Raw genomic sequence first — 21,477 nt, 5'->3', positions numbered from 1 at the left:
GACTACAGCTGTTTCTGACAGCGATTTACTTCATTGGTGTCCCCCTGCTGTGGGAGATAAGGCCGGGTAATGGCATGGTGTAGCATGGAGATAATGCTTGCTAATGGGTAAGCTGGGAGGGGGTATTGCTGCAGGACATCTGTGACTGAGCAGTCAAGTTGTTGGCATGGTGCCCTCTAATAACTGTGCTACCCTACTTTTTAATCCACCGTCCATTTGTCCCCTGTTGATGTTTCCCACCATATCTTGAATTATATTATTCAAAAAGACTCAGCTGCAGTTGTTTAACCTCAACATTTCTTCCTTTTCCTGGGTTGCATTGTTTTTCCTCTGAATCTATATTTACTCAGCTCAGCTCCATATAATCTTCATGCTTCATCGTTCTGATTGACACCTGTGGCTTTGGCTCAAGAAGTTGTGCACCATCCTCCCGCTAACTTCTGAGTCAACAAAGATATTTCGCAATGCTTATGAACTGTGTGCAAAGCGTTAGACAAGTTTAGTCCTGCCGCTCAGTCTGCTTCATCTATGCACAACCAGAGCGTCTTCTGTGAAAATGTATGTTTATGTGTCCATATTTGTATTTTTTCTGCAGCATTTATCTTTTCTGTAGTCGTTCTCTTCTCCTGCTGCACTAATGCTGTTTGACTTTATTTACACTTCAGTAGTAGATTATGTTGCATCTATTGCTAAAATTGGAACCTCTGGAAAAAGCACATGTGCAGGCAATGAAGGAGAATCCAGTTTGAGGGGATTAAATGTTTATAGTTGCATTGGCGCCAGATTTTCTAGCTTGCGGTGCACTTATGGAAATGTTCAAATTGATGATAATGAAAAAGAGCTTGCTAGCTAGCCTTTTAGAGAGAGGGAAGGTGCGAGTTTAATGACAAAGAGATTCGCATTTATGATTTTTGGTGGTTAATGTTGGTTTCTGGAAAGAATTGCAAGGCTTTATCTTGTCGATGTTTCCAACTTGTGGCTTACACTCTAAAAAGTAATTCAGAGGCTTAGTAAATATCACTATAAATATAAGTTAGATGAGCCTGATAAAATCTATAAATATCCTTTTAGTAATTATTTGAGTTTGATAAGTTGAAATAAATGTCTAAAATGTTAACGTATGTGTTTGTGTTAAATTAAGGTATTTATTTACATTTATCTCAGACAAAAAAATCAGTATGTGGTGCACAGAATACCTTCTTTGCATGTTCTTAATATTTTTGTTTATAATTGAATCAAAATATTTGAGAAATAGGTATCTATACTTATCAGTATCTTGTACTAAAATCATTAATTATTCAAATCAATATTATTTATTGTCAGCAACTACAACTGAAAAGTGTAAGTAAAACACGTTAACGTAGAGTAATTGAGTACCATGAGCCTTTTTCATTGTTTTGCTCATTTTGTTTTTTAAGTACTCTGAGCTTTTGTGTTTGCTGTCCTGGTTTGCCAGCTAAAAGGGGAAAGGCTCTTGTCTTTTTAGTGCTTGTTTATTTCGAGTTATTGCCATGTTTATGAAAATTACGTTTTCATTTGGAAAAATGTTTAACATGTGGTCATTTTTCATACATGTATTATGAAAAACACAACTACATATTAGTTTGGGTTTTTAGACGTAGACTACCAGTGAAATACAATAACATTCATGTTTGAATGTTAGGGGGTGATCGTGGCTCAAGAGTTGGCAGTTTGTCGTGTAATCGGAAGGTTGCCGGTCGAGCCCCAGCACCGACACTCTCGGTCGCCTACTGCCTACTGGTGGTCACAGGGCCCGGTGGTGCCCCAGGGCAGCTGTGGCTGCTATATAGCATGCCATCACCAGTGTGTGAATGACTGAATGATTCACACACACATTCAGGATGACTGAATGTAGTGCAAAGCGCTTTGGGGTCCATAGGGACTAAGTAAAGCGCTATACAAGTACAAGCCATTTACCATAGTTAATATTAAATACAATTTTGATTACGTTCAGTTTACAATAATAAGTAAATGGAACAAAATTTTGGATTAACTAACCATCTATATTTCAGTTACATTGACCAAGCATGTCAGTGTTATTTACTCAATTCTTTCATGTTTGTGTAACAACTACAATTATTCATTACAACTTAATATGTTTAACCGTTAGTTATTCAATTGATCAAGTATATTGAACAGATTTGACTAGTTTCCAATCTACTCAATATTTTTAGGTGTAAAAGTGTTGCCTCAAAAATTTTAAGTAAATGTCAGTTTTAGTTTTTAGAGTGTAGGCAACCCTAAAGCAACCCTTTGGCAAATACTGTACAGGTCACTTGGGGAAACTGCGCATTTGCCAACCAGTTGGTAAGTGGTTAGGGACAAGTGGTTGAGGACGGGTCTCCAGTCCAGTCACACTGGCAACTACAGGCCTACAGGGAAAATGTACATTCCCCAAACAGCTGGCGAATGATTACTGAAGGTTGCTGGCTGTCTGTAAAATGTATTGCTAAAGCCTAGTCCCAGTCATGCATGCCAAGAGAGCGGTCAGTGACCTCCTGACAACCACAGGTTGCTAGGGAAAAATGTGTGTTCTCTCACTGGTTGGTGGGTTGTTGCAGGAGGGTGCTGGCAGTCGCTGGGTGAAACCGAATCTGAAGAGCTGCAATAGCAGGTCGCTGCTCTGCAACAGCACTGTTTTTATGACTGCTCGGACCAGGTGACAGCCATCAACCTCCAATTCGCCAACTAGTCAGGGAATTACTAATTTCCCTAGCAACCAGAGGTTGACAGAGGGGTTAACAATAGGTCTCTTGGCCTGTTTGACAACAGCTACAGTGTATTGTTGTCTCTTTATTAGAATACAGCTGTGTCTCATGTGGTAGGGCACGCTGTCTACCAGTCAGGTCAGTCTAAAGGTTTATCCTGTAATTCGTGTGTCAAAGTGCCCTCGGGCAATATCACATCCATCATAAACGCGCTGTATCTGTTTGTGTGTGTTTTGGGTGAACATGACTTGCAATAGAAAGCGCTGTTGGTGCTCAGCTGAACAGAAATGCGCCATATTAGTACCAGACCATTTACGGTTTATAATTAAACATTTGGATGCAGTTTCATTTGACCTCACTGTTAAGTTTGAACTTACATCAGAGTATATTTTCATTTCCCTCACAGTAAGGTCTTAAATTTATTTTGCAGAGGCAATGAAAAGTCCTTAAACTCTTAGGTTTTACTTGCTTATTCCTTCTCTCTAGCTTTAAGCCATCCGCTGAACATACAGGAAAGCTAGGTATTCATAGCTTTTATGGCTTTTCTGTGTAATCTGGTCTTGCTTTCCAGCTGTGTGTCTCCTTATTGATCCGCTGATGTGGTGTGGTGTGTGTTATAACGCTGTGTTTTCTGTGGATGTGGCAGGGTTTTCCCTACGCTCCAGTCATGCTGACAAACATTAGAAGCCCAACTGTTGCGCTGTGGCACAACATACTGCTTTTTGGGGTTAGCTCTCCAAAACCTCTGTGGGCTTAATGGAAGAAAGTAAGAAATATATATTGACATGGAGTATGTGTGTGTGGCTGTACGCTCTTGTGAGTGTTATGTCTGGGCTTGTTCGTATATGCACCCAAGTGTGCCGGCAAAAAGCTCTGGCTGGTCTGTTTTAATCATTTTGAAGGTATTACATAATGCAATAAAACATTACAATTACCCCGAGCTAAACATCCAGAATCAGGAGAATCTGCAGGCTAGGGATTTTATCCAGCCGTAGGGTTTCAGAGATGATGGGTTTAGGGGATGTGTGGAAAGAGACAGGGCGAGGGATGATTTCCAGGGAAATGGTAAAGCACTTAGGGAAAGAAACACAAGGGAAAAACAAAGCAAGGAGGAAATGCACCTGCCAGACAGAGCTGAAGCAGCGAGCCAGGATCTCTGAACGTCACAGCTCAACGGTTTGCTGACTTACAGGTGAAGAAGAGTAAAGCCAATATGGCACTGTTTTCTAGATTTAGTATATATTGTGGCTTTCTTGTTCAATAATGTGAACCTGCGTTGGAGTTAACAAAGGCTAAGAATTTCTGGCTGCTGTGCAACTTTTTTATGTTTTAAAACTTTATAATTGCCAATGACAATTTCTAAGTGTCTAAGATTAAGTAAAATCCAAATTCCCCTGCCTTTGCAAGCAACAACCCTGATCAGTGGTTGCAAATAGGTGCTATAGTGATTGCTTTGATTGCTAGCAGGTTCCCGCAAGCTAAGCTTAGCCAGTTAGCTGCTACCTTGGGTATTAAGCAATTTATTTGTTTTAGCAGATGACCTAAGGTTAGCTAACATTAGCTAGAAGAATGACAGCTGAAAAAGTCCTTTGACCATTGTTGGTGAAAATAGCCAACATCAGCAGGTCACCTGATTCATGGAGGAAGTGTTTGGTTTCAACGCTCACTTCTGAGTATTAGCTAGCACTAGCTGCCTGTTAACATTTATGAACTACAATATTATGTACCAAATACTGTATTGTGTAGAGAAGCTCAGCTATTCACTCAAACTTAGTTACTAGTTAGTAACTAGTTAGTAAGTAACTAACCATATTGAGATTATCTGTTGGTTATACTGGGCTTCTTTAATAGAGTGACTGGATTTGGCTGGACTGCTTCTAATATGATTTGAGTTCATGTTAGTTACTTCTATAAAGCCAACACAGAGAAATTCTGTAACACTGCTTCAGGTACACAAACTCTTTCCTTCTCAGAATTACACACAGGCACACACCATTAGCAGCCACTAGTACTCATACTGTAGGCCATGAGAACAAGAGGGGAAATAGTTTCAGGAAGATGCGATTGTGCTTATACACCACATTGGCATCTCTATTAGGGACACACAAAGGGAAACACAATATGCACATACACATGAGGGAGGAGTAATAACAAGCAATAGCGTGATGAGTCAGAGCAAGATTTCAACCAGCTAATCCACTCAGCGAGCAGGACGTTTCCTCCAATATCCTCTCTGTTTACTCATCCTCACTACTGTTAGACTTGTGCTGGATTCACCCTCTGTGTTTAACTTGCTCACACTCTCTGCATCTGTTTTCCCTTTTCCTTTGATGTCTGCTGTCCATGCTCTTTTTGTCCACTGTCCTTAGTTGTCCACTGTCATATATATATATATATATATATATATATATATATATATATATATATATATATATATATATATATATATATATATATATATTTATTTATTAAATGCACACATTTTTATTTATACGTCTGTTTCCAAGAACATGAACACGTAATTTTTCAAAGCCAGCAAAAGAGTTTTGCAGCCATTTGAACCTCCTTTAAAGAATCATGTGTTGGCTTTTTTGGAACAGTGTCACTTGGCACTATATGACCATCAGCACTCACTGTGAACTAACAACAAAACTGTGAATACGCAGCTCTGCAAAACCTAGTTTCTTTGCTCTTTGACTTAATTATGACACGCATTGTCACTGCACATGCCCAGTGAATCCAGTCACTTGCAGCGATGTCGTCATTGAGCGTGAGAATGCATAAGTCACAATGACAAAGGGTGGGGGAAGTGCAAGGGAAAACACTGGGCACTTGTTTCACGTGTGCACATTTGCATGTGGGCCCGGACACCAGAGTATTTCCCACAATCAGCTGGTGTGTCTGACTGCACACCAGAGAAAAACACATATTACACTTCATATGAAAGCATTATTACAGACCAACTCATCAGCAGTTAAACAGCAATGCTTTTTAAAAGAAAAAATGTAAAGAAGTTGATGAAACCGGATTGTTTGGTGTAGCAGAAGTGTATTTATGAAAAATATGTGGTTAATTAGGAGAAAAGGTCACACTTACAAAGCACTATGACAAGGATGCTCACAAACTGTATATTAAAGATGGGCCTAGCTTATGAACCAGTGTGGAAGACCCTTAAACCTGTTTTTTTCTGTTAGGGTCAGAAATCAGCAAAATCTTAATGGAAAATTAGCCCACTTGTGACTTTATCAGCTCCTTCGCTATTTCTAGACCTCGTTGGATACAATGTAACATTCATTTTGTAAATTATTGTCCCATTAGAGACAAAAAGGATAATCAGACAGGGTAATGCATCCCTTATTTGTCTCATCCAGTTTCAAAACATTACAATAAATTGCTCAGCTTAAGGTTTCAGGGCTTCACTCACCAACAAACATCACTGTGACTGCCTCTATCTTTTATATACAGTCTGTTAGCTACTGCTCTGGTAACACAGGGCGCCTGTAGGAGACGCTGGCTATATTTCTGTTTGTGTTGTGAGGGACTATTTATGTGTGAGTGTTTGGACTAATTCAGAGGTGCCAGGGGCATGTGAAGGGCACAGGGCACAGTGTGGTCTTGCAGTGCAGTGTGTGGGGACTGAGTGCCTTTGTGAGCATGCATATTTTTAGTTGTTCGAATGTGTTTATGTGGTCATGAGTTCCTTCACTGAAGACATCTGCTTTTGAGCTTCTTTCACAGCTGATAGCCTTCATCACGGTTCAAGGTTGTAGTCTGTAGCTCTTTTACGGCACAGATATTCAAGCACGTCGTTTACTACAAAGTTCTGTGTTTGCTGTTGTATGATCACGAATGGTTTCTCTGGGGACGAATTTATGGGAATTGTATTAAACTGCACATGCTGTTCATATGTGTTTTCCTTTCATTCCCTCTCAAACACAAACCCATAGCCCGGGCCTATGAGTTCTCTATCTGTACCATCAGCAGCCTCCAGTGCTTGTACTGCAGGCCAAGACCAACAGACAAAAAATAGACAGTCGCAAAATAACCGAGTTGTCCTCAGCAGTCTGACCTTTTCTGTCTGCCAACTTTTCCTTTTCACTTCACTTGACATGTGACTGAAAGCACGCATTATTGTCCAAATATGAGGTTACAGCAGATGGAGTATTTCATCTTTTATGCCACTCTGCAGATGCATACATTCACGTAAATGGTGAGAAACGTGCGGTAAACAAAAGCAGGGTTACAGTTATGTAATTGCTAGTCTTTCACTGGCTTTTACCTTAGATTGAGAGTTTAGTCACCTCAAATATCAATAACCGAATTAAATGAATTAAACAAATCTTCAATTTGTGTATAAACTTTTTTATTGTTATTATTAATATTATAGAATTTTACTTGATTTAAAGTGAAGTGAAAACAAAAACAACGTCTCATCTAGTTGATTGTTGTTTAATTTGACTGAATGTAAAGTGTTACAGGGCAGCACGCACACAGAGTGCACCTCCTGACCTGAACAAAGCTTGAACCTAGTGTCCGGGGCTGTTACAGTATGCTTGATACCCTGCTCTCCTATATTTAGCGTGACACCGGCACAGAGAGGGAAAGACTTCCTGGGATTAAATCAAGCTCTCCAGCGTGCCATTACACTTCATCCTCCTCGCACTTCTTTATTTTAGATCACACTGATCAGACCTAGTTTAAAGCCAGCTGACTGATCGGCCCAGACAGCCGCATGGGAGCTTTTCTTTTTTTCTTTTTTTTTAAGGGGTGCAATGAAATCCACCAGAAACACGAGTCAGCGGTTATAACTGAGATTAAATGTAGGGCTACCAGCTGTGACCCTTCTCTTGGCTGGCCAGTAGACAGTTATACCCTGCAGAAAAATATTACCCTTGGTTGACCTCAGTGCATAGTTATCTGTAAATATCCCATGCCTAATAATGACGTGTCACACTGACACCCGCCCCCCCCCCCCCCGCCCCCCGTTCAAAGCACATACAGTAGAAGAAATGGTTTATGTGTAATCTTTGTTGGTAGAGAGGTTACATTTGTTTATTTGGTGTATCGGGGATTGTAATGGGGTTTCCCCTTAGCCCGCATGTATTTCCTTTGTAGACACTCTTCTTTTTTTTTTTTCCTTTTCCAATGAATGGCTATAGCTGAGCTTAATTATGTTCAGTATTTAAGCTACAGAATGACTTGAAAAGGATCAGAAAAGGGAAGCAGAAGGATCGCAGAGGTAGCATATGTATCATAGGGGTTTACCGTCAGCACTATGTTAATCTGTGGTGCCAACAGGATTTATGGTGGGCGGAGCTAGGGTCAGTACAGTAAGCAACATCCCCCCCCCCGAGTGAGGGCTAAATATTTAGTTACTGGAAATTTCTAGTGACAATTTTGACGCTGAGCTTGGAGCCAGCACCTTGTGGCTGTGAAAGGAGCTGCAGGTTTTTAGTCTACTCATCAATTTGCAGAATTGTTTAATGGTCATATATTTTTAGCCTTGGGAGCTACTGGGAGCTTTTCAGTATTTACAGTTTGGAAAAATTATTGATCTCACATAAACCATATGGAATGACCATATAAGGAATATACAGGTTCTATGGCATCAGAAAGATACAAAAGTAGAAAAAAACCTGTCTGACACTAAGTGTTCAGAGCAGTCTGAAACCTGAGCTTTTGGCTTGTAGGGATTATTTTCACATGTGCTGACCTCAGGATATCTCTGGTTGGCGCTTGATTTTTTTATATAAGAAATATTGCTAAGATGATCTCTGTTGTATCACACTCTGAATTAAAAATTATTGTTCATGCCTTTTTTTTAAAAAAAAATCATCTAAATTGTTGTAATTCCTCCATCATTTGTCTCAACAAAGCATCATTGGAAAATCTGCAAGTTGTTGCAGAAAGTTACTAACAAAGTCTTCTGCCTCCCCATCAACTTCAGAGTCCTTTTTAGGATTCTGCTTTTTGACTTTTAGGGCTCTGCATGGGCAAGCACTGCCATACATCAGTGCACTTTTACATCCATACATCCTCAGCAGGTCCCTGAGGTCTTGTGATCATGGCCTGCTGGCTATGAATCATACAAGGCTAAGAACTACAGGAGACAGAGGTTTTACCACATTGGGCCCCAGACTGTGGTCTAAGCCTGAGATGGGTGGTTTCTTTTAAAAGTAGCTAAAAGCTTATCTTTTTAAACTTGCTTTTAGTTAACTTCTTTTTCTTTTTTTTAACATTTTTTGTTGTGAAGCACTTTGTGATATTTAATGATATTTAAATAAACTCTTACGTACTTACTATTTAAAACTTTGGCCATGTTAATGTGCATTTACTGCTCTATAACAGGATATATAACACTGAATAAATATAATAGATCCACCTGGGGACAGGATGATCTAAGCCAGCGGTCCCCAACCTTTTTGCGCCACTGACCGGTTTATGCCCGACAATATTTTCACGACTTTAAGGTGTCGCGGATAAATACAACAAAATAAAACTAGTACCGGTACCGAAAAAAAGATTTATTCATAACACACGTGAAAAGACCCAGGAAAACCGAGTTAACGATAAAAACGATAACAAAATAACGCTGAAAACCGATAAAAACCCTGAAAACCATACATTTCACACCTAAGCCTCAACTCTCGCGGCCCGGTACCAAACGACTCCGAGGCCCGGGGGTTGGGGACCGCTGATCTAAGCCACTGCTGACATATTGCCACTTTAGTCGTTGAGCAAACTAGCTAGCATAAAATTGTTAGCATGTCTAATCTGGGTTCTGTCTAGCAACCCATAAGAGCATCAGTTAGCTCCCACGTGCTCTACTATGCTAACTAGTCAATGACTTTGCCTGTTTCCTGTTTATGTTAGGAGGAAGCTCATTTTAGAGCACTTTTTCTACAATGAAGTATCTGCTGTGGCTAAAAAAATACACAAGTGCACAGAGTAAATCCAGTACCTTATTCTTGTGATTGTCTTTCTGTCTTATGATAGTAGCAGATTGTTGTTTTCCCTTGCTAATGCCAATTAAGCGCAAGTAGAACACAGTTACCTTGTGTAACAAGTGCCTCAAAAAACCATGCAGTTTGAGTGTAACTGCAGAGGATTAGGTCTAGCGTAGCCTGAACTGGCCTGTGTGTTTTTCTGTTTGGAGATGTGTAGATGGTGCAGGAAATGTTGAGGGATTAGTCAAAGCTAAAGGGTCACAGCGCTAATCTTATTATGGCAGGAATAGAAGGAGCGATCTGACCACTCCTGAACAACTTAACAGGCAGCCTGGGCACCAGGGGAATCCCTGCTTCCCCGCTGACAACACGGACACGTGCGACAGTCAAGGCTCTTCCATTACATTATCTGCTATTATATACTCACTTCAAAATACAATGTGTTGTGTTACTGGATGGGAAAAACAAGGACTGACTTTAACACACAGCAGATATCTTATCTTAAGATCTTCTGTTTGCTCTCATTTGTGGTGTTTAAGAAATTTTAAAATGTAAACTGAGCTCCAACAGTAGCAGTAACAGTTAGCACACTGGGAGAGGTTCTTATTAAGTTATAGACTCTGCACATGGTGGAGGATATTTATACGTTGTGCAACATAATTAACGGGGATGAATGTTCAGTTTCAGTTTAATATTTTACATTGGTGTCTTCCTTTAAGGCCACCCTCCTTGTTTGGATTAGCTAACCCTTAGCAAACAGGTTTCGAAGCTGGTAGACCTTCTGTACACCTGAGATGATCATATTAAGGATGACAGCACTCTGCCTCATCATAAAGATCCAATAGAGAAAAAAAAAGCCTGATGTTTTACCGTATTTAACACAAGCATCCATCAGTGCAAGATTTACAACAGTGAAAGGGCAAAGGCTGATTTTTAAGTTGAGACAGAGAATCGTAAACAGGGGGCGACTAGTTCAGGAGCAGAAATAATTCCTTCTTTCCACTTACTTCAAGAAAATTAAGATTTTAAGATGGAGAACTGGCGCTAAATGGTCTGACACACTGCAGTGCATGTGAGGTCATGGTGAAATAACGTGGATGAGAACTGCAAGTCCTCCAAAACAAAACAGTAAAACTCCAAGCGGACCTATAAATGAAATGTGCCTTTCTGTCTTTGCTTCATCTGCCTCTCTTCACTCAGCAAACACAGGCAAAGGCTTACACGTGGGCACACGCACACGGTCACTCACAAGCACACGCACAAGCCACAATGACACATCCCAGTGAGTCTTTTAGCTTTTCTTGAGACAATAATAAAACCCAGTGCCAGGAAAAAAAGAGAATGACCAGTAAAAGAGACGTGGAAATCATCATTTTTCTTACCTTCCTAAGTTTTCCTGGGTCTGTGTCTTTTTGGACAAATGGCATTTAGTTAATTCTTCCATTAAAACGATGCAGGCACTGAAGCCGTATTGTGAGAGAGAGGTTCACGTTTGAATTATTTTCAGCTTGTCAGCGGTGTTAAGACAGCTGGAGGCCTTTTTCAGAAATGGGTCTATTTATATTTAGCATGTCAAACTCTATTTACTCTGGAGAGAAGGAGTAATTATGGTGACAAGACTTAGTTAAAATCAGGTGATTGCTGTGACTGCACGAGTGATGTAATAGGTATGTAGGCTGAGGCTGTTGTTTCACCTGTGCACAGCTGAGACTCAGTCACTGCTTCTCCAATCATGTGTCTCCTTTCTTACACTTGTTACTTTGATTGTATAAATGCATTCATACTTGTAAGCGAATGCCCAGACGGTGTATTCTCACTGGTCAAAAAATGTGGAACACTTCGCCACCTTATGTTTAAACGGTGGCCCTCAGAGGCCAAACGGACTGCAATTTAAGAAAAATGCTGCAAAAGCACAAAAAACACAATGGAAATAGGCAAAATGAAAAAAGAAATAGGAAAAAACAGATTTCCAAAAGCACAAGGGAAGTGTTTCTGGGGAGACAATAACCCGACGGACCAGTTGCAGGAACCAAAACATGGTAGGTAAGTGTGTTTTAATCTCATGATTCATATAATACTGGTGACGGATTTTTAGGCTAATAGTTAGGCTAACACATTTACCTCTCATCTTTTCTTTCCTCACAAAACCGATAGATCCTCCACTTCTTTTAAGTGTCTCCCAGCGCAATTCTTAGCGTTGGTTCCAGCAACTGGTCCGTCGAGTTATTGTCTCCCAAGAAACACTTCACTAGTGCTTTTGGAAATCAGTTTTTTCCTATTTCTGTTTTCTTTTTTCCTATTTCAGTTGCGTTTTGTGTGATTTTGCAGCGTTTTTCTTATTGCTTCTTAAGTTGCAGTCTGTTTGGCCTCTCAGGGCCACTGTATGTTTACCATCTTACATCTGGAAAACAAAGAAATTGTGAAAGGCTTAAAAGAAACAAAGTACAGAGATGAACAGTAAAAATACAGCAAAGACCTTTAGTTTTTCCATCTACTGTTCACCTCATCAGAAATGGTCTCATTAGAAGGGTGGCTGTCAAGAAGCCATTCTTAAGGAGGCGAAACGTATTAGCTAAATCATGCATTCATACTAAAATTTGATCTGGCAGCAGATCAGATTTTAATGAAATGATTTGTCCCGGATGACTGTTTGAGCCTTCTAGAGTTTCATTCTCATTAGTTTGTTCAGTGCAGCCAACCATTTTTTTCTGTACTTCACACATTAATGTAAACTATGAATTGGATTTGAGTCATGAGCTGGAAGAGCTACTACATCACTGACATTCTGGTTTCCTGCACTTTACCTTTATGCATTAGCTAACTTTAGGATCAGGAAAGTCATTTAACATCAAGTCAGCTCATGTTTTAAAACCCTGTATTCCCTGTTTCTAAATGACTGAATGAAAGTTTGATATTTTAATATAGTAATGTGTCAGACCCACACTCAGACACCGTCCATGTATCTATGCTCTTGCTTGATTTGGAACAGCCAACGTTCATTTTTGCAAAACACCAGAATAGTTCAAGACAAGTCCAGTCCTATCAGTGCTGCTGACATGCTCCTGATGCATGGCAGACATTTGGTAAAGGTTACACCAACAGGCCCATTAGTGGCCCGATGACAAAAATTACATGTGACTGTCTGAATGAACCGTGACACTCAAGAGTCAGACATTTTTACATCAAGTGGCCACTTGATTTCCAGGGAAACCTAGAGAAGGGAGAACCAGGAAATCAGCCTAAACTGGCTAAACTTACAGCAGACCCATGCATGTGATTTCTTATGTATAAAAACATTCACTTTTATATGTGTACTCACTTCTCTCGCATGTTTTTTTTTTTGTATGTTGACTGCCTCTTAGCACTAATCGCTGGATGATTTGACTTGAGTATTTCTGCTGCAGACTATCACAGATATATAGTATTTCATGAATGCTGATCTCACAGAAAAGAGACACAGGCCTGTAATTCTTCGCCTGCGTGAGGAATGATAATGATTCTGACCCTGGCCTTGGGTTAGCCTTGCCTAGCTTAGCAACGGTTACCACTGAGCTCCAGACAGCAGGGCAGACTGGAAGGCTCCGGAGCCAGACTGGCCCACGTGCGGTCCCACATCAGGGGGCGTGCACCCTGTCTGTCCCTGCTCTTACATCTATACCTTTTTACCCAGCCTCCCCCCAAAGAAGGGAATTGGAGGATTTGTCATCAACACACAAACACACACGCACAGGTTTCCAAACCCCCTGCTGACACACAGTGGAATGCACAACTGTTTATGCACACAAAGGGACACTATGGACACCCAGATAAACAGATGTTGGGCTTAATACGGAGCACTTAGGAAAATTATTCTTGTAGTCTGTAGTCATAAGAGGTGGAAAATCAAGAGTAACATTTAGCAAAGCATCTTTATGGCATGGTCTTGCCAAATATTTAACTTTATTGTTTTCATCAGTAGTATTTGTTGTTTCTCAACCCTTTAGCATACAGACAGTATAAAGCACACATGAGAACTCAATCCCAGCACATAATGTCCTGAGAAGAACCCCCTCCCCCAAAATCCCTAATGAATCACAAGGAATATTAGACTGTAATATGTCTGTACTGTTATTCCACTACAGAGGGTACTCTGCTTACCTCTGCAAACAAACATTTTTCTGTGATGAAGTGTAAATGATGAATCCAAGTCTGAACATAAAAGTTCTTAAAACATCTTTTTTTAATGCCTATCAGGGCACAAACATACTCATCTCAAGGCTTCATAACCAGATTTCACTAATCGACAGACAAAGTCACTGTGGGTACATCTATCTTTGTCCAGTCTACAATAGAGGACTACAACAGATTTCCACTGACATCCGGCCTCCGTGGTGCTTATTTCATCATCATGCATGACCTTCCAAAGAGAGGCTGTCAATGACAGTGTGATTGTTAACAGAAAGCAAATGTTAGTTTAATCTCTTCTTCATTCATTGTTACAGGTCTGTAATCCAGTGATGATACAGTCAATGCAAAAGTAATAAAAAAGACGGTACTGCAACTTCAGATACATCTGGAACTTTGTAAAAAAAAAATGGTAACATTATCTAAAACATTCTAATTTCTGGAGTTTAGTATAAGTCAGCACTAAGTGTGCCATGTTTTGAATTTAACTGCCCATCTTTGGCCCTTTATTTGGTAAAAACAAATGTTTTTGTTGTTTTGCTATGTCAAATTATATGAAAAAGAAAGTTCTTTGAAGTTTACAGGCATCATTTATGGACAGCTTTTTTGATGTCCCACCCAATGTTCCCTCTAATTTTTCATGTGTCTGAGCGAACGACGTGTGCACTGTAGTCACGCCAGCATCAAATCCATAGTTACATGGTTTATTAAAATAATCAAATTACAGCATTTACATTTATGTTAGACTACTTTCAATTAACTGCTTTAGCCCACTTACACTGAAAATTAAAAAAAAAAATCTTGTTCATGTGTTCATCTGTGTAGTATGTTAACACTATTGGAAGTAAAAAGAACTTGAACTCCAATTTTGAAAACAAAACTTTCTTTTTCTTTTTCTTTCTTTTTTTTTAAATAAAGCTCTATGAGTATGAGTCTGTGGTCTGGGACAGAGTCCTGTAACTCTCTGTCTGTAAAATACAGTATATAATGGCCACTGTTGGGCAATTAATTATATAGTTACTTCTTCAAAAAAGTAACTGAGTTATGCAAACAACAACGTTTTTTGCAGCTGTTTACCTAAAAATGCAACCAAGGTGTTTTTTTAAACAAACATTTCAAACTATTTACAGAGCAATCAGGTGTTCTGCATCAAATTTGATGCCACACAAATCATTTGTGCCACTCCAAAAAATAATTTCTATCCACTATGAGATAAAGGAGAACAACAGCCTGATACCTGCAGGCCTGACAACAGGAGATGTATCACTCCTGTAACACCTGTAACATTCAGCAGTCGTCTCATTCTTCTGACACACACAACAAAACTATTGACTACACTACACACTAACTACACAAGATTTGCGCTAAACGTCGCAAATCTCTCACATCTCAAAACACCACCGTCACTCCTAAAACTTCCCCCCTTCCTAAACAACTAAATGCTGTGTTGCCATATCATTTTTTGATTGGTCGACATGGTACATTTTTCGACCAATAGGAAAGGCTGGGGGTTTTTTGGTTTTGTTTTTGCTCACAGGCGGAGAGCGCTTTTGAGCGTTTTCCTTATAAATTTAAAGGAAAACGCGTCTGTTTCGTAATAAAGCTGTTCTGTGTACGACAATCATTTCTGGAGCTTGTCTTGTTCAACCAGTCTGTTGTAGATTTGCTGCTCTTCTTGGGTTCATTGTCTTGTTGCATGACCCAATGTCAGCCAAACGTTAAGTGCTAGACAGATGGTTAGAATTCACAATAACTGCGAGGTGTCCAGGTCCTATGGCTGCAAAAAACAAACTCAAATCACCACCCCTGCACCACAGTACTTGATAGCTGGTATGTTTGTGATGATATGCTGCGTTTCGGTTTACTCCAAACGTGGTGCTGTGCATTATAACCAAACATTTTCACATCTGTTCAAAGGACATTGCTCCAGAAGTCTTGCGATTTGTTCGGATACACCTTTACAAATGTGCACATATGTTCTTTTAAAGAGAAGAGACTTCCTTTTGGCAATTTTTAAAAACAAGCCATACTTTTTCAGTCTTCTTCTAATTGTACTGTCAAGAATTTTTACATTTAGAAATGTTAACATGTTAAGTGAAGCCTGTAGAGTCTGAGACGTAGGTGTAGAACTGCATTTTCCTGGCACAATAACTCCTGGGGAGATCTGCAACTGTCTTGAATGTTTTTTCACTTTTTAATATTTTTTCTTATTAGACTTCAAACAGTTTGGAAATTACTTTGTGACCCTTCTCAGATTAATTGGCAGCAGCAACTGTTTCTGTAAGATCATTGCTGATGTTGTCCTTACTTGGCGTTGTGTTGACGCACATCTGAATGCTCCAAACCAGCAAACTGCCAAAATACTGCTTTTACAGAGGTACTCACACTTGCTGATAATCAGTTAATCAAGTTCATTTGATTAGCAGCACCTGGTTGCTATTTACCCTCTTAATTCCTATGGAAACAGTAAGAGTGCACTTAGTTTTTCCACACACCGTCTCTGCATTTTGGCTTAATTTTTGTTAAATAATGACACAGATGTAACATGTCATGTTTTGTCATTCATCTTAGGTTTTAATTACCCAAATTTGTGTTATTTTCAACAAACATTTCACATCTGATTAAACATCTGATGATGTGGCAGAAACTGAGTGTAACATGTGGAAGGTTATGATATAGTTAATAAAGTTGAGTTATTTCACTTTTAAGAAATAACTAGATGAAAGTTAGTAATCTTAACTAACCATTATTGATGTAAAACTTGTTCTTAATCAACTATCATATAATAACTAATATGTTATATAATCATATGACCTTAAACAATGGTTATTATAGACTGTTGCCAGTCATTTTAAGGCCTGTTGTAGAAGTACAGCGATAATGTCTTTGTGTTCATGGATAGAAATAACAATAATATCAGCATCATGATATACGAGCCTTTAGTTCTGAGTGGTTTCCGTGTCGTGACCTGAATACCTCAGCGATGAAGCCAAGCCAGCAGCTCATTAACATTCCAATACAGGCCTAATCACCACTGCAACTGTGTGTGTGTGTGTGTGTGAGAGAAGGAGAGAGAGAGTCAGAGAGAGGGGAAAAGAGAGATCATGCACGTGTTGCTCCGCGAGCGAGGACACGGTGAAAGTGTTTGATGAAGTGCCTGCCTCAGGTGATTACAGCCGCGTGGGGTGATTGGTTCCATCGAATCGCACCTCTCCTCTCACATCTCGGATGCTGCTGCGCAGCTTTTTTGCACAGCTGAGGCTCGTTTTGCTAACAAGTTTTATTGATCGACTCATCGGAATGAGAAGTATGAGGACTGGCGAGAGATGAAAGATGCGCAAGCAAACATAAAAGGCAGCAAAAACGAGTGCGAGAGCTTTAAGGTGGAGACGTTTTATTCGTTATGGTTATGCATACGTTCCCATGTTTGTTCACTTAACCTCAGATAACCATCTATGTGTCTTTTTCTGTCTGTCCCTCTGCAGAAAGACTATATAACTCCAATGGACGTGACTTGAGAAGAGCACTCTTCTCTCTAAAGCAAATTTTTCAGGTAACACACTCTCTCTCACACACACAAACACACACATTTTTCAATGCAATTACCGTGAGTACATTGTTGCAGAATACAGTCGGTTATTGTGGCCACTGTGTGCTTCTGTGATGACAGGATCTCCATCAACGTGGCGTTTCTCTCTCTGTCTTTGTGTGTGCGCGTGTGTGTGTGTTTGCATTGAAATTTGTGTGGGAAGCTTTTATTTTAAGTGGAGAAGAGTTAGCCACTTTAAACAAAGAAGAGCTCTGCAGCACAAACAGAACAGAAGCACTCCGTATGTAAAAAGACAGTGATTCAGCAAACGGAGCAGCACTGTGCAAACTTCCAGATTGTTCAAAAAAGTGCAGCATTCAAGCTATTAAAAGTGGCCCTTTTTTGCAACTAAACACTAAATAAAAAACCCTCCGTGCAAGCTCCATGCTTATTTCCTACCACCTTCTCCTCAGAGGATGCCTGAACCTGGAGCTTTAACGGGGCACATGAAGGCGTTTTTGTTTCTTTAAGAAATGACACATAAAAAGCAGAAAACCGTAAAAAACCATGTCTGCTGACAAGTGTGAGTGTGTATACCAGCTGGTCTGATCCCAGAGGAGGGTTTGAAAATCTGTGTTGTGTCAACTTAAATCTTAAACCTCCACATCACTGACATCAAGTGGCAACACAAGAAAATGCATTAACTGCATCCACGAAATTACGAGCTCGGTTCTGGTTATCCCGTACTTCCTCTATTTGTGCTCATTTTCCTTCAGGATGACAAAGACCTGGTCCATGAGTTTGTGATGGCTGAAGGTCTGACGTGTCTCATCAAGGTGGGAGCAGAAGCTGACCAAAACTACCAGAACTACATATTAAGAGGTATGGTCTCTTGCATGCTGCATAATGATATATGCTAAGAATAATAACAATAATACAGTGGGGCAAAAAAGTATTTAGTCAGCCACCGATTGTGCAAGTTCCCCCACTTAAAATGATGACAGAGGTCAGTAATTTGCACCAGAGGTACACTTCAACTGTGAGAGACAGAATGTGAAAAAAAAAATCCATGAATTCACATGGTAGGATTTGTAAAGAATTTATTCGTAAATCAGGGTGGAAAATAAGTATTTGGTCAATAACAAAAATACAACTCAATACTTTGTAACATAACCTTTGTTGGCAATAACAGAGGTCAAACGTTTACTATAGGTCTTTACCAGGTTTGCACACACAGTAGCTGGTATTTTGGCCCATTCCTCCATGCAGATCTTCTCAAGAGCAGTGATGTTTTGGGGCTGTCGCCGAGCAACACGGACTTTCAACTCCCGCCACAGATTTTCTATGGGGTTGAGGTCTGGAGACTGGCTAGGCCACTCCAGGACTTTCAAATGCTTCTTACGGAGCCACTCCTTTGTTGCCCGGGCGGTGTGTTTTGGATCATTGTCATGTTGGAAGACCCAGCCTCGTTTCATCTTCAAAGTTCTCACTGATGGAAGGAGGTTTTGGCTCAAAATCTCACGATACTTGGCCCCATTCATTCTGTCCTTAACACGGATCAGTCGTCCTGTCCCCTTGGCAGAAAAACAGCCCCATAGCATGATGTTTCCACCCCCATGCTTCACAGTAGGTATGGTGTTCTTGGGATGCAACTCAGTATTCTTCTTCCTCCAAACACGACGAGTTGAGTTTATACCAAAAAGTTCTACTTTGGTTTCATCTGACCACATGACATTCTCCCAATCCTCTGCTGTATCATCCATGTGCTCTCTGGCAAACTTCAGACGGGCCTGGACATGCACTGGCTTCAGCAGCGGAACACGTCTGGCACTGCGGGATTTGATTCCCTGCCGTTGTAGTGTGTTACTGATGGTGACCTTTGTTACTTTGGTCCCAGCTCTCTGCAGGTCATTCACCAGGTCCCCCCGTGTGGTTCTGGGATCTTTGCTCACCGTTCTCATGATCATTTTGACCCCACGGGATGAGATCTTGCGTGGAGCCCCAGATCGAGGGAGATTATCAGTGGTCTTGTATGTCTTCCATTTTCTGATGATTGCTCCCACAGTTGATTTTTTCACACCAAGCTGCTTGCCTATTGTAGATTCACTGCACAATCGGTGGCTGACTAAATACTTTTTTGCCCCACTGTATATAATTATAATACATGCTTGGATCAGGGGGGTCATTCTATCTTTCTGTGGGGCGACATTGTGAAATGAGACTCACATCAAGGGCCAGACATTTATTTTAACATGTTTTTAAATCCTGTATAACAATTAACAAACAAGATCAAATGATATCTGATGATTCTATTGCCTGAAATTGTCTGCACATAAAAATAAAATTTGCCCGTAGTTCTCAGTGAAAGCACTCACCTCTGAGAAATGTACCGTGCTGTAGTCGTGTGCCTCTGTGGCTCCGTGACGTTTTAAAGCAAACACTCAGTCTTTATGGCTCTACATCTTTGCCGGCATGTGGACAGAAGCATCCAAGTGAAGACAATAATTACCTTACCCTGTCGAGATGTGGGCTTTTCAGAGTTCCACTTCTCTTGAAATAGCCTGCATTCAGCATCAGCTTTTCCTTTGTGTTTCTCAGCTAGTCTAGGCACATGTGGTCATGACGGCATGTCGCGACTGATTTGGACATGTTACTTAGAAGATATGCATGGAAAATAAAATTGTAAAAATGAGAAACAAATGCAGAAAAACTGCATTTCGAGTGCTTTAAACAGAGTTTTTAACCCTATTATTATTTCTGCTGAATATTATTATAAGATGGCAATACAAAAAGAGCAATGTAATGGAATTAAATTAAGTCATGTTTGTCACTCAGAGGTTTTCTATCGAGCTGTTAGTCATGGTTGGTGCCATCGTTGTCATGACTGACTCAGCATAATCAGAATCACTGCTGTCACTGTAACTGATATTATTGCTGTTATTTAATTCCTTTTGGTTCTTTTTTATTTATTTCTTCTTATTTTATTTTATTTTATTTTACAACAAGTTCTCAGTCATCTTTCCGTATACTTTTCTGACTTTTCCTTTCTTCCTCAGCTCTCGGGCAGATCATGCTCTACGTGGATGGGATGAATGGCGTCATTGGCCATCCTGAGACAATCCAGTGGCTCTACACTCTCGTTGGCTCGAAGGTATCAAGTCAAGCGTGCATCCTAAAAAACTCAGAGAACACACACACACACACCACCCTGACGTTGGTTAACCAGCCATTGTTTGCAGAACATTATTTTTAGCGTTTATCCAAAGAAACACACACAAACACATACCCTAATGATTGTGTTGTGTGTTTCCAGCTGTGGGTGGTGGCTTCTGTTGGTTTTGTGGTGTCCTTGTGCACTAGGCACCAAGACACTCGTGCTGGGACTGTTTTCCCTACACTACCACCCCCCGGTTTCACTGTTGTCGCCAGCGTGAGAACATATAGCAATAAAATCTCCAGAGGAGGCGCCTTCCGTGTCGAATGCTGGGGTAAAAGCATTCAAAGCTCCTTCTTCGACTTGAAGCGATCTTCTAGTTCACAGCAGATGAACCACAGGGCTGTAGGCGTAGCCACCCCGCACTCTCCCTTTCATCCAGGGCAGTTCTAGTGGAATTTGGCCTGCAATTATTTCCCCAAAACAATGCACTAGACCCCTGTTGCTCCTCCTGCAGTCTACGGGCCTGCAGGGTGATGGTCCCACCATGAGTAAAGGGAGTTGCTCGCCAACAAGACATTGCCCATGTCTTGCCCTAGACATTGGCATACTATCAGACTATCTTAGGTGGGATAAATTGCGCCGCAGTACTAAAGTGAGTATGTTGATCAGCATTTACTTCCTTGAGATTTTTTGAACTACGGTTCTGCAGCATCTGCAGCCGTCTTTGTTAACGAGTTCGTGAAATTCCTTCCTAACCCAAACCAAAACCATAATTCCTAGTTGCCTGATGATGTCCGTTAAAATAAAATTTACCAAAATGTCGCGTTGCCTAAATTTTAAACCAAATCCTGTAAAATGTAATTTATATTATGAAGTTTCCCCAGACCAGCATCCCTAAAACAGTGGTTCACAGTATAACTGTATAAATAGATTATGTCCCTGCAGCATGAT

The 21,477-nt window shown here is 40.3% G+C and overlaps 1 protein-coding gene across 5 annotated transcripts in view; it reads left to right on the top strand.

Moving 5' to 3' along the window:
* The window catches only part of fhod3a (formin homology 2 domain containing 3a), a 65,795-nt gene that overhangs the window by 18,801 nt on the left and 25,517 nt on the right, over positions 1–21,477 (top strand). For 4 of the 5 annotated variants that reach the window (XM_085147717.1, XM_085147716.1, XM_085147718.1 and 1 more), the window contains exons 4-6: positions 17,326–17,393; positions 18,146–18,251; positions 20,426–20,520. In XM_085147717.1, coding sequence (XP_085003843.1) covers positions 17,326–17,393; positions 18,146–18,251; positions 20,426–20,520 — 269 coding nt within the window. Of the gene's footprint in view, positions 1–14,994; positions 17,224–17,325; positions 17,394–18,145; positions 18,252–20,425; positions 20,521–21,477 lie in introns of those variants that run through there. The other variant, XM_085147719.1, reaches the window with a different exon arrangement.

The sequence above is a fragment of the Neolamprologus multifasciatus genome, chromosome 22, assembly GCF_963576455.1.
Source record: "Neolamprologus multifasciatus chromosome 22, fNeoMul1.2, whole genome shotgun sequence".
Lineage (NCBI taxonomy): Eukaryota > Metazoa > Chordata > Actinopteri > Cichliformes > Cichlidae > Neolamprologus > Neolamprologus multifasciatus.
This window is presented reverse-complemented; position numbering and strand designations above follow the sequence as displayed.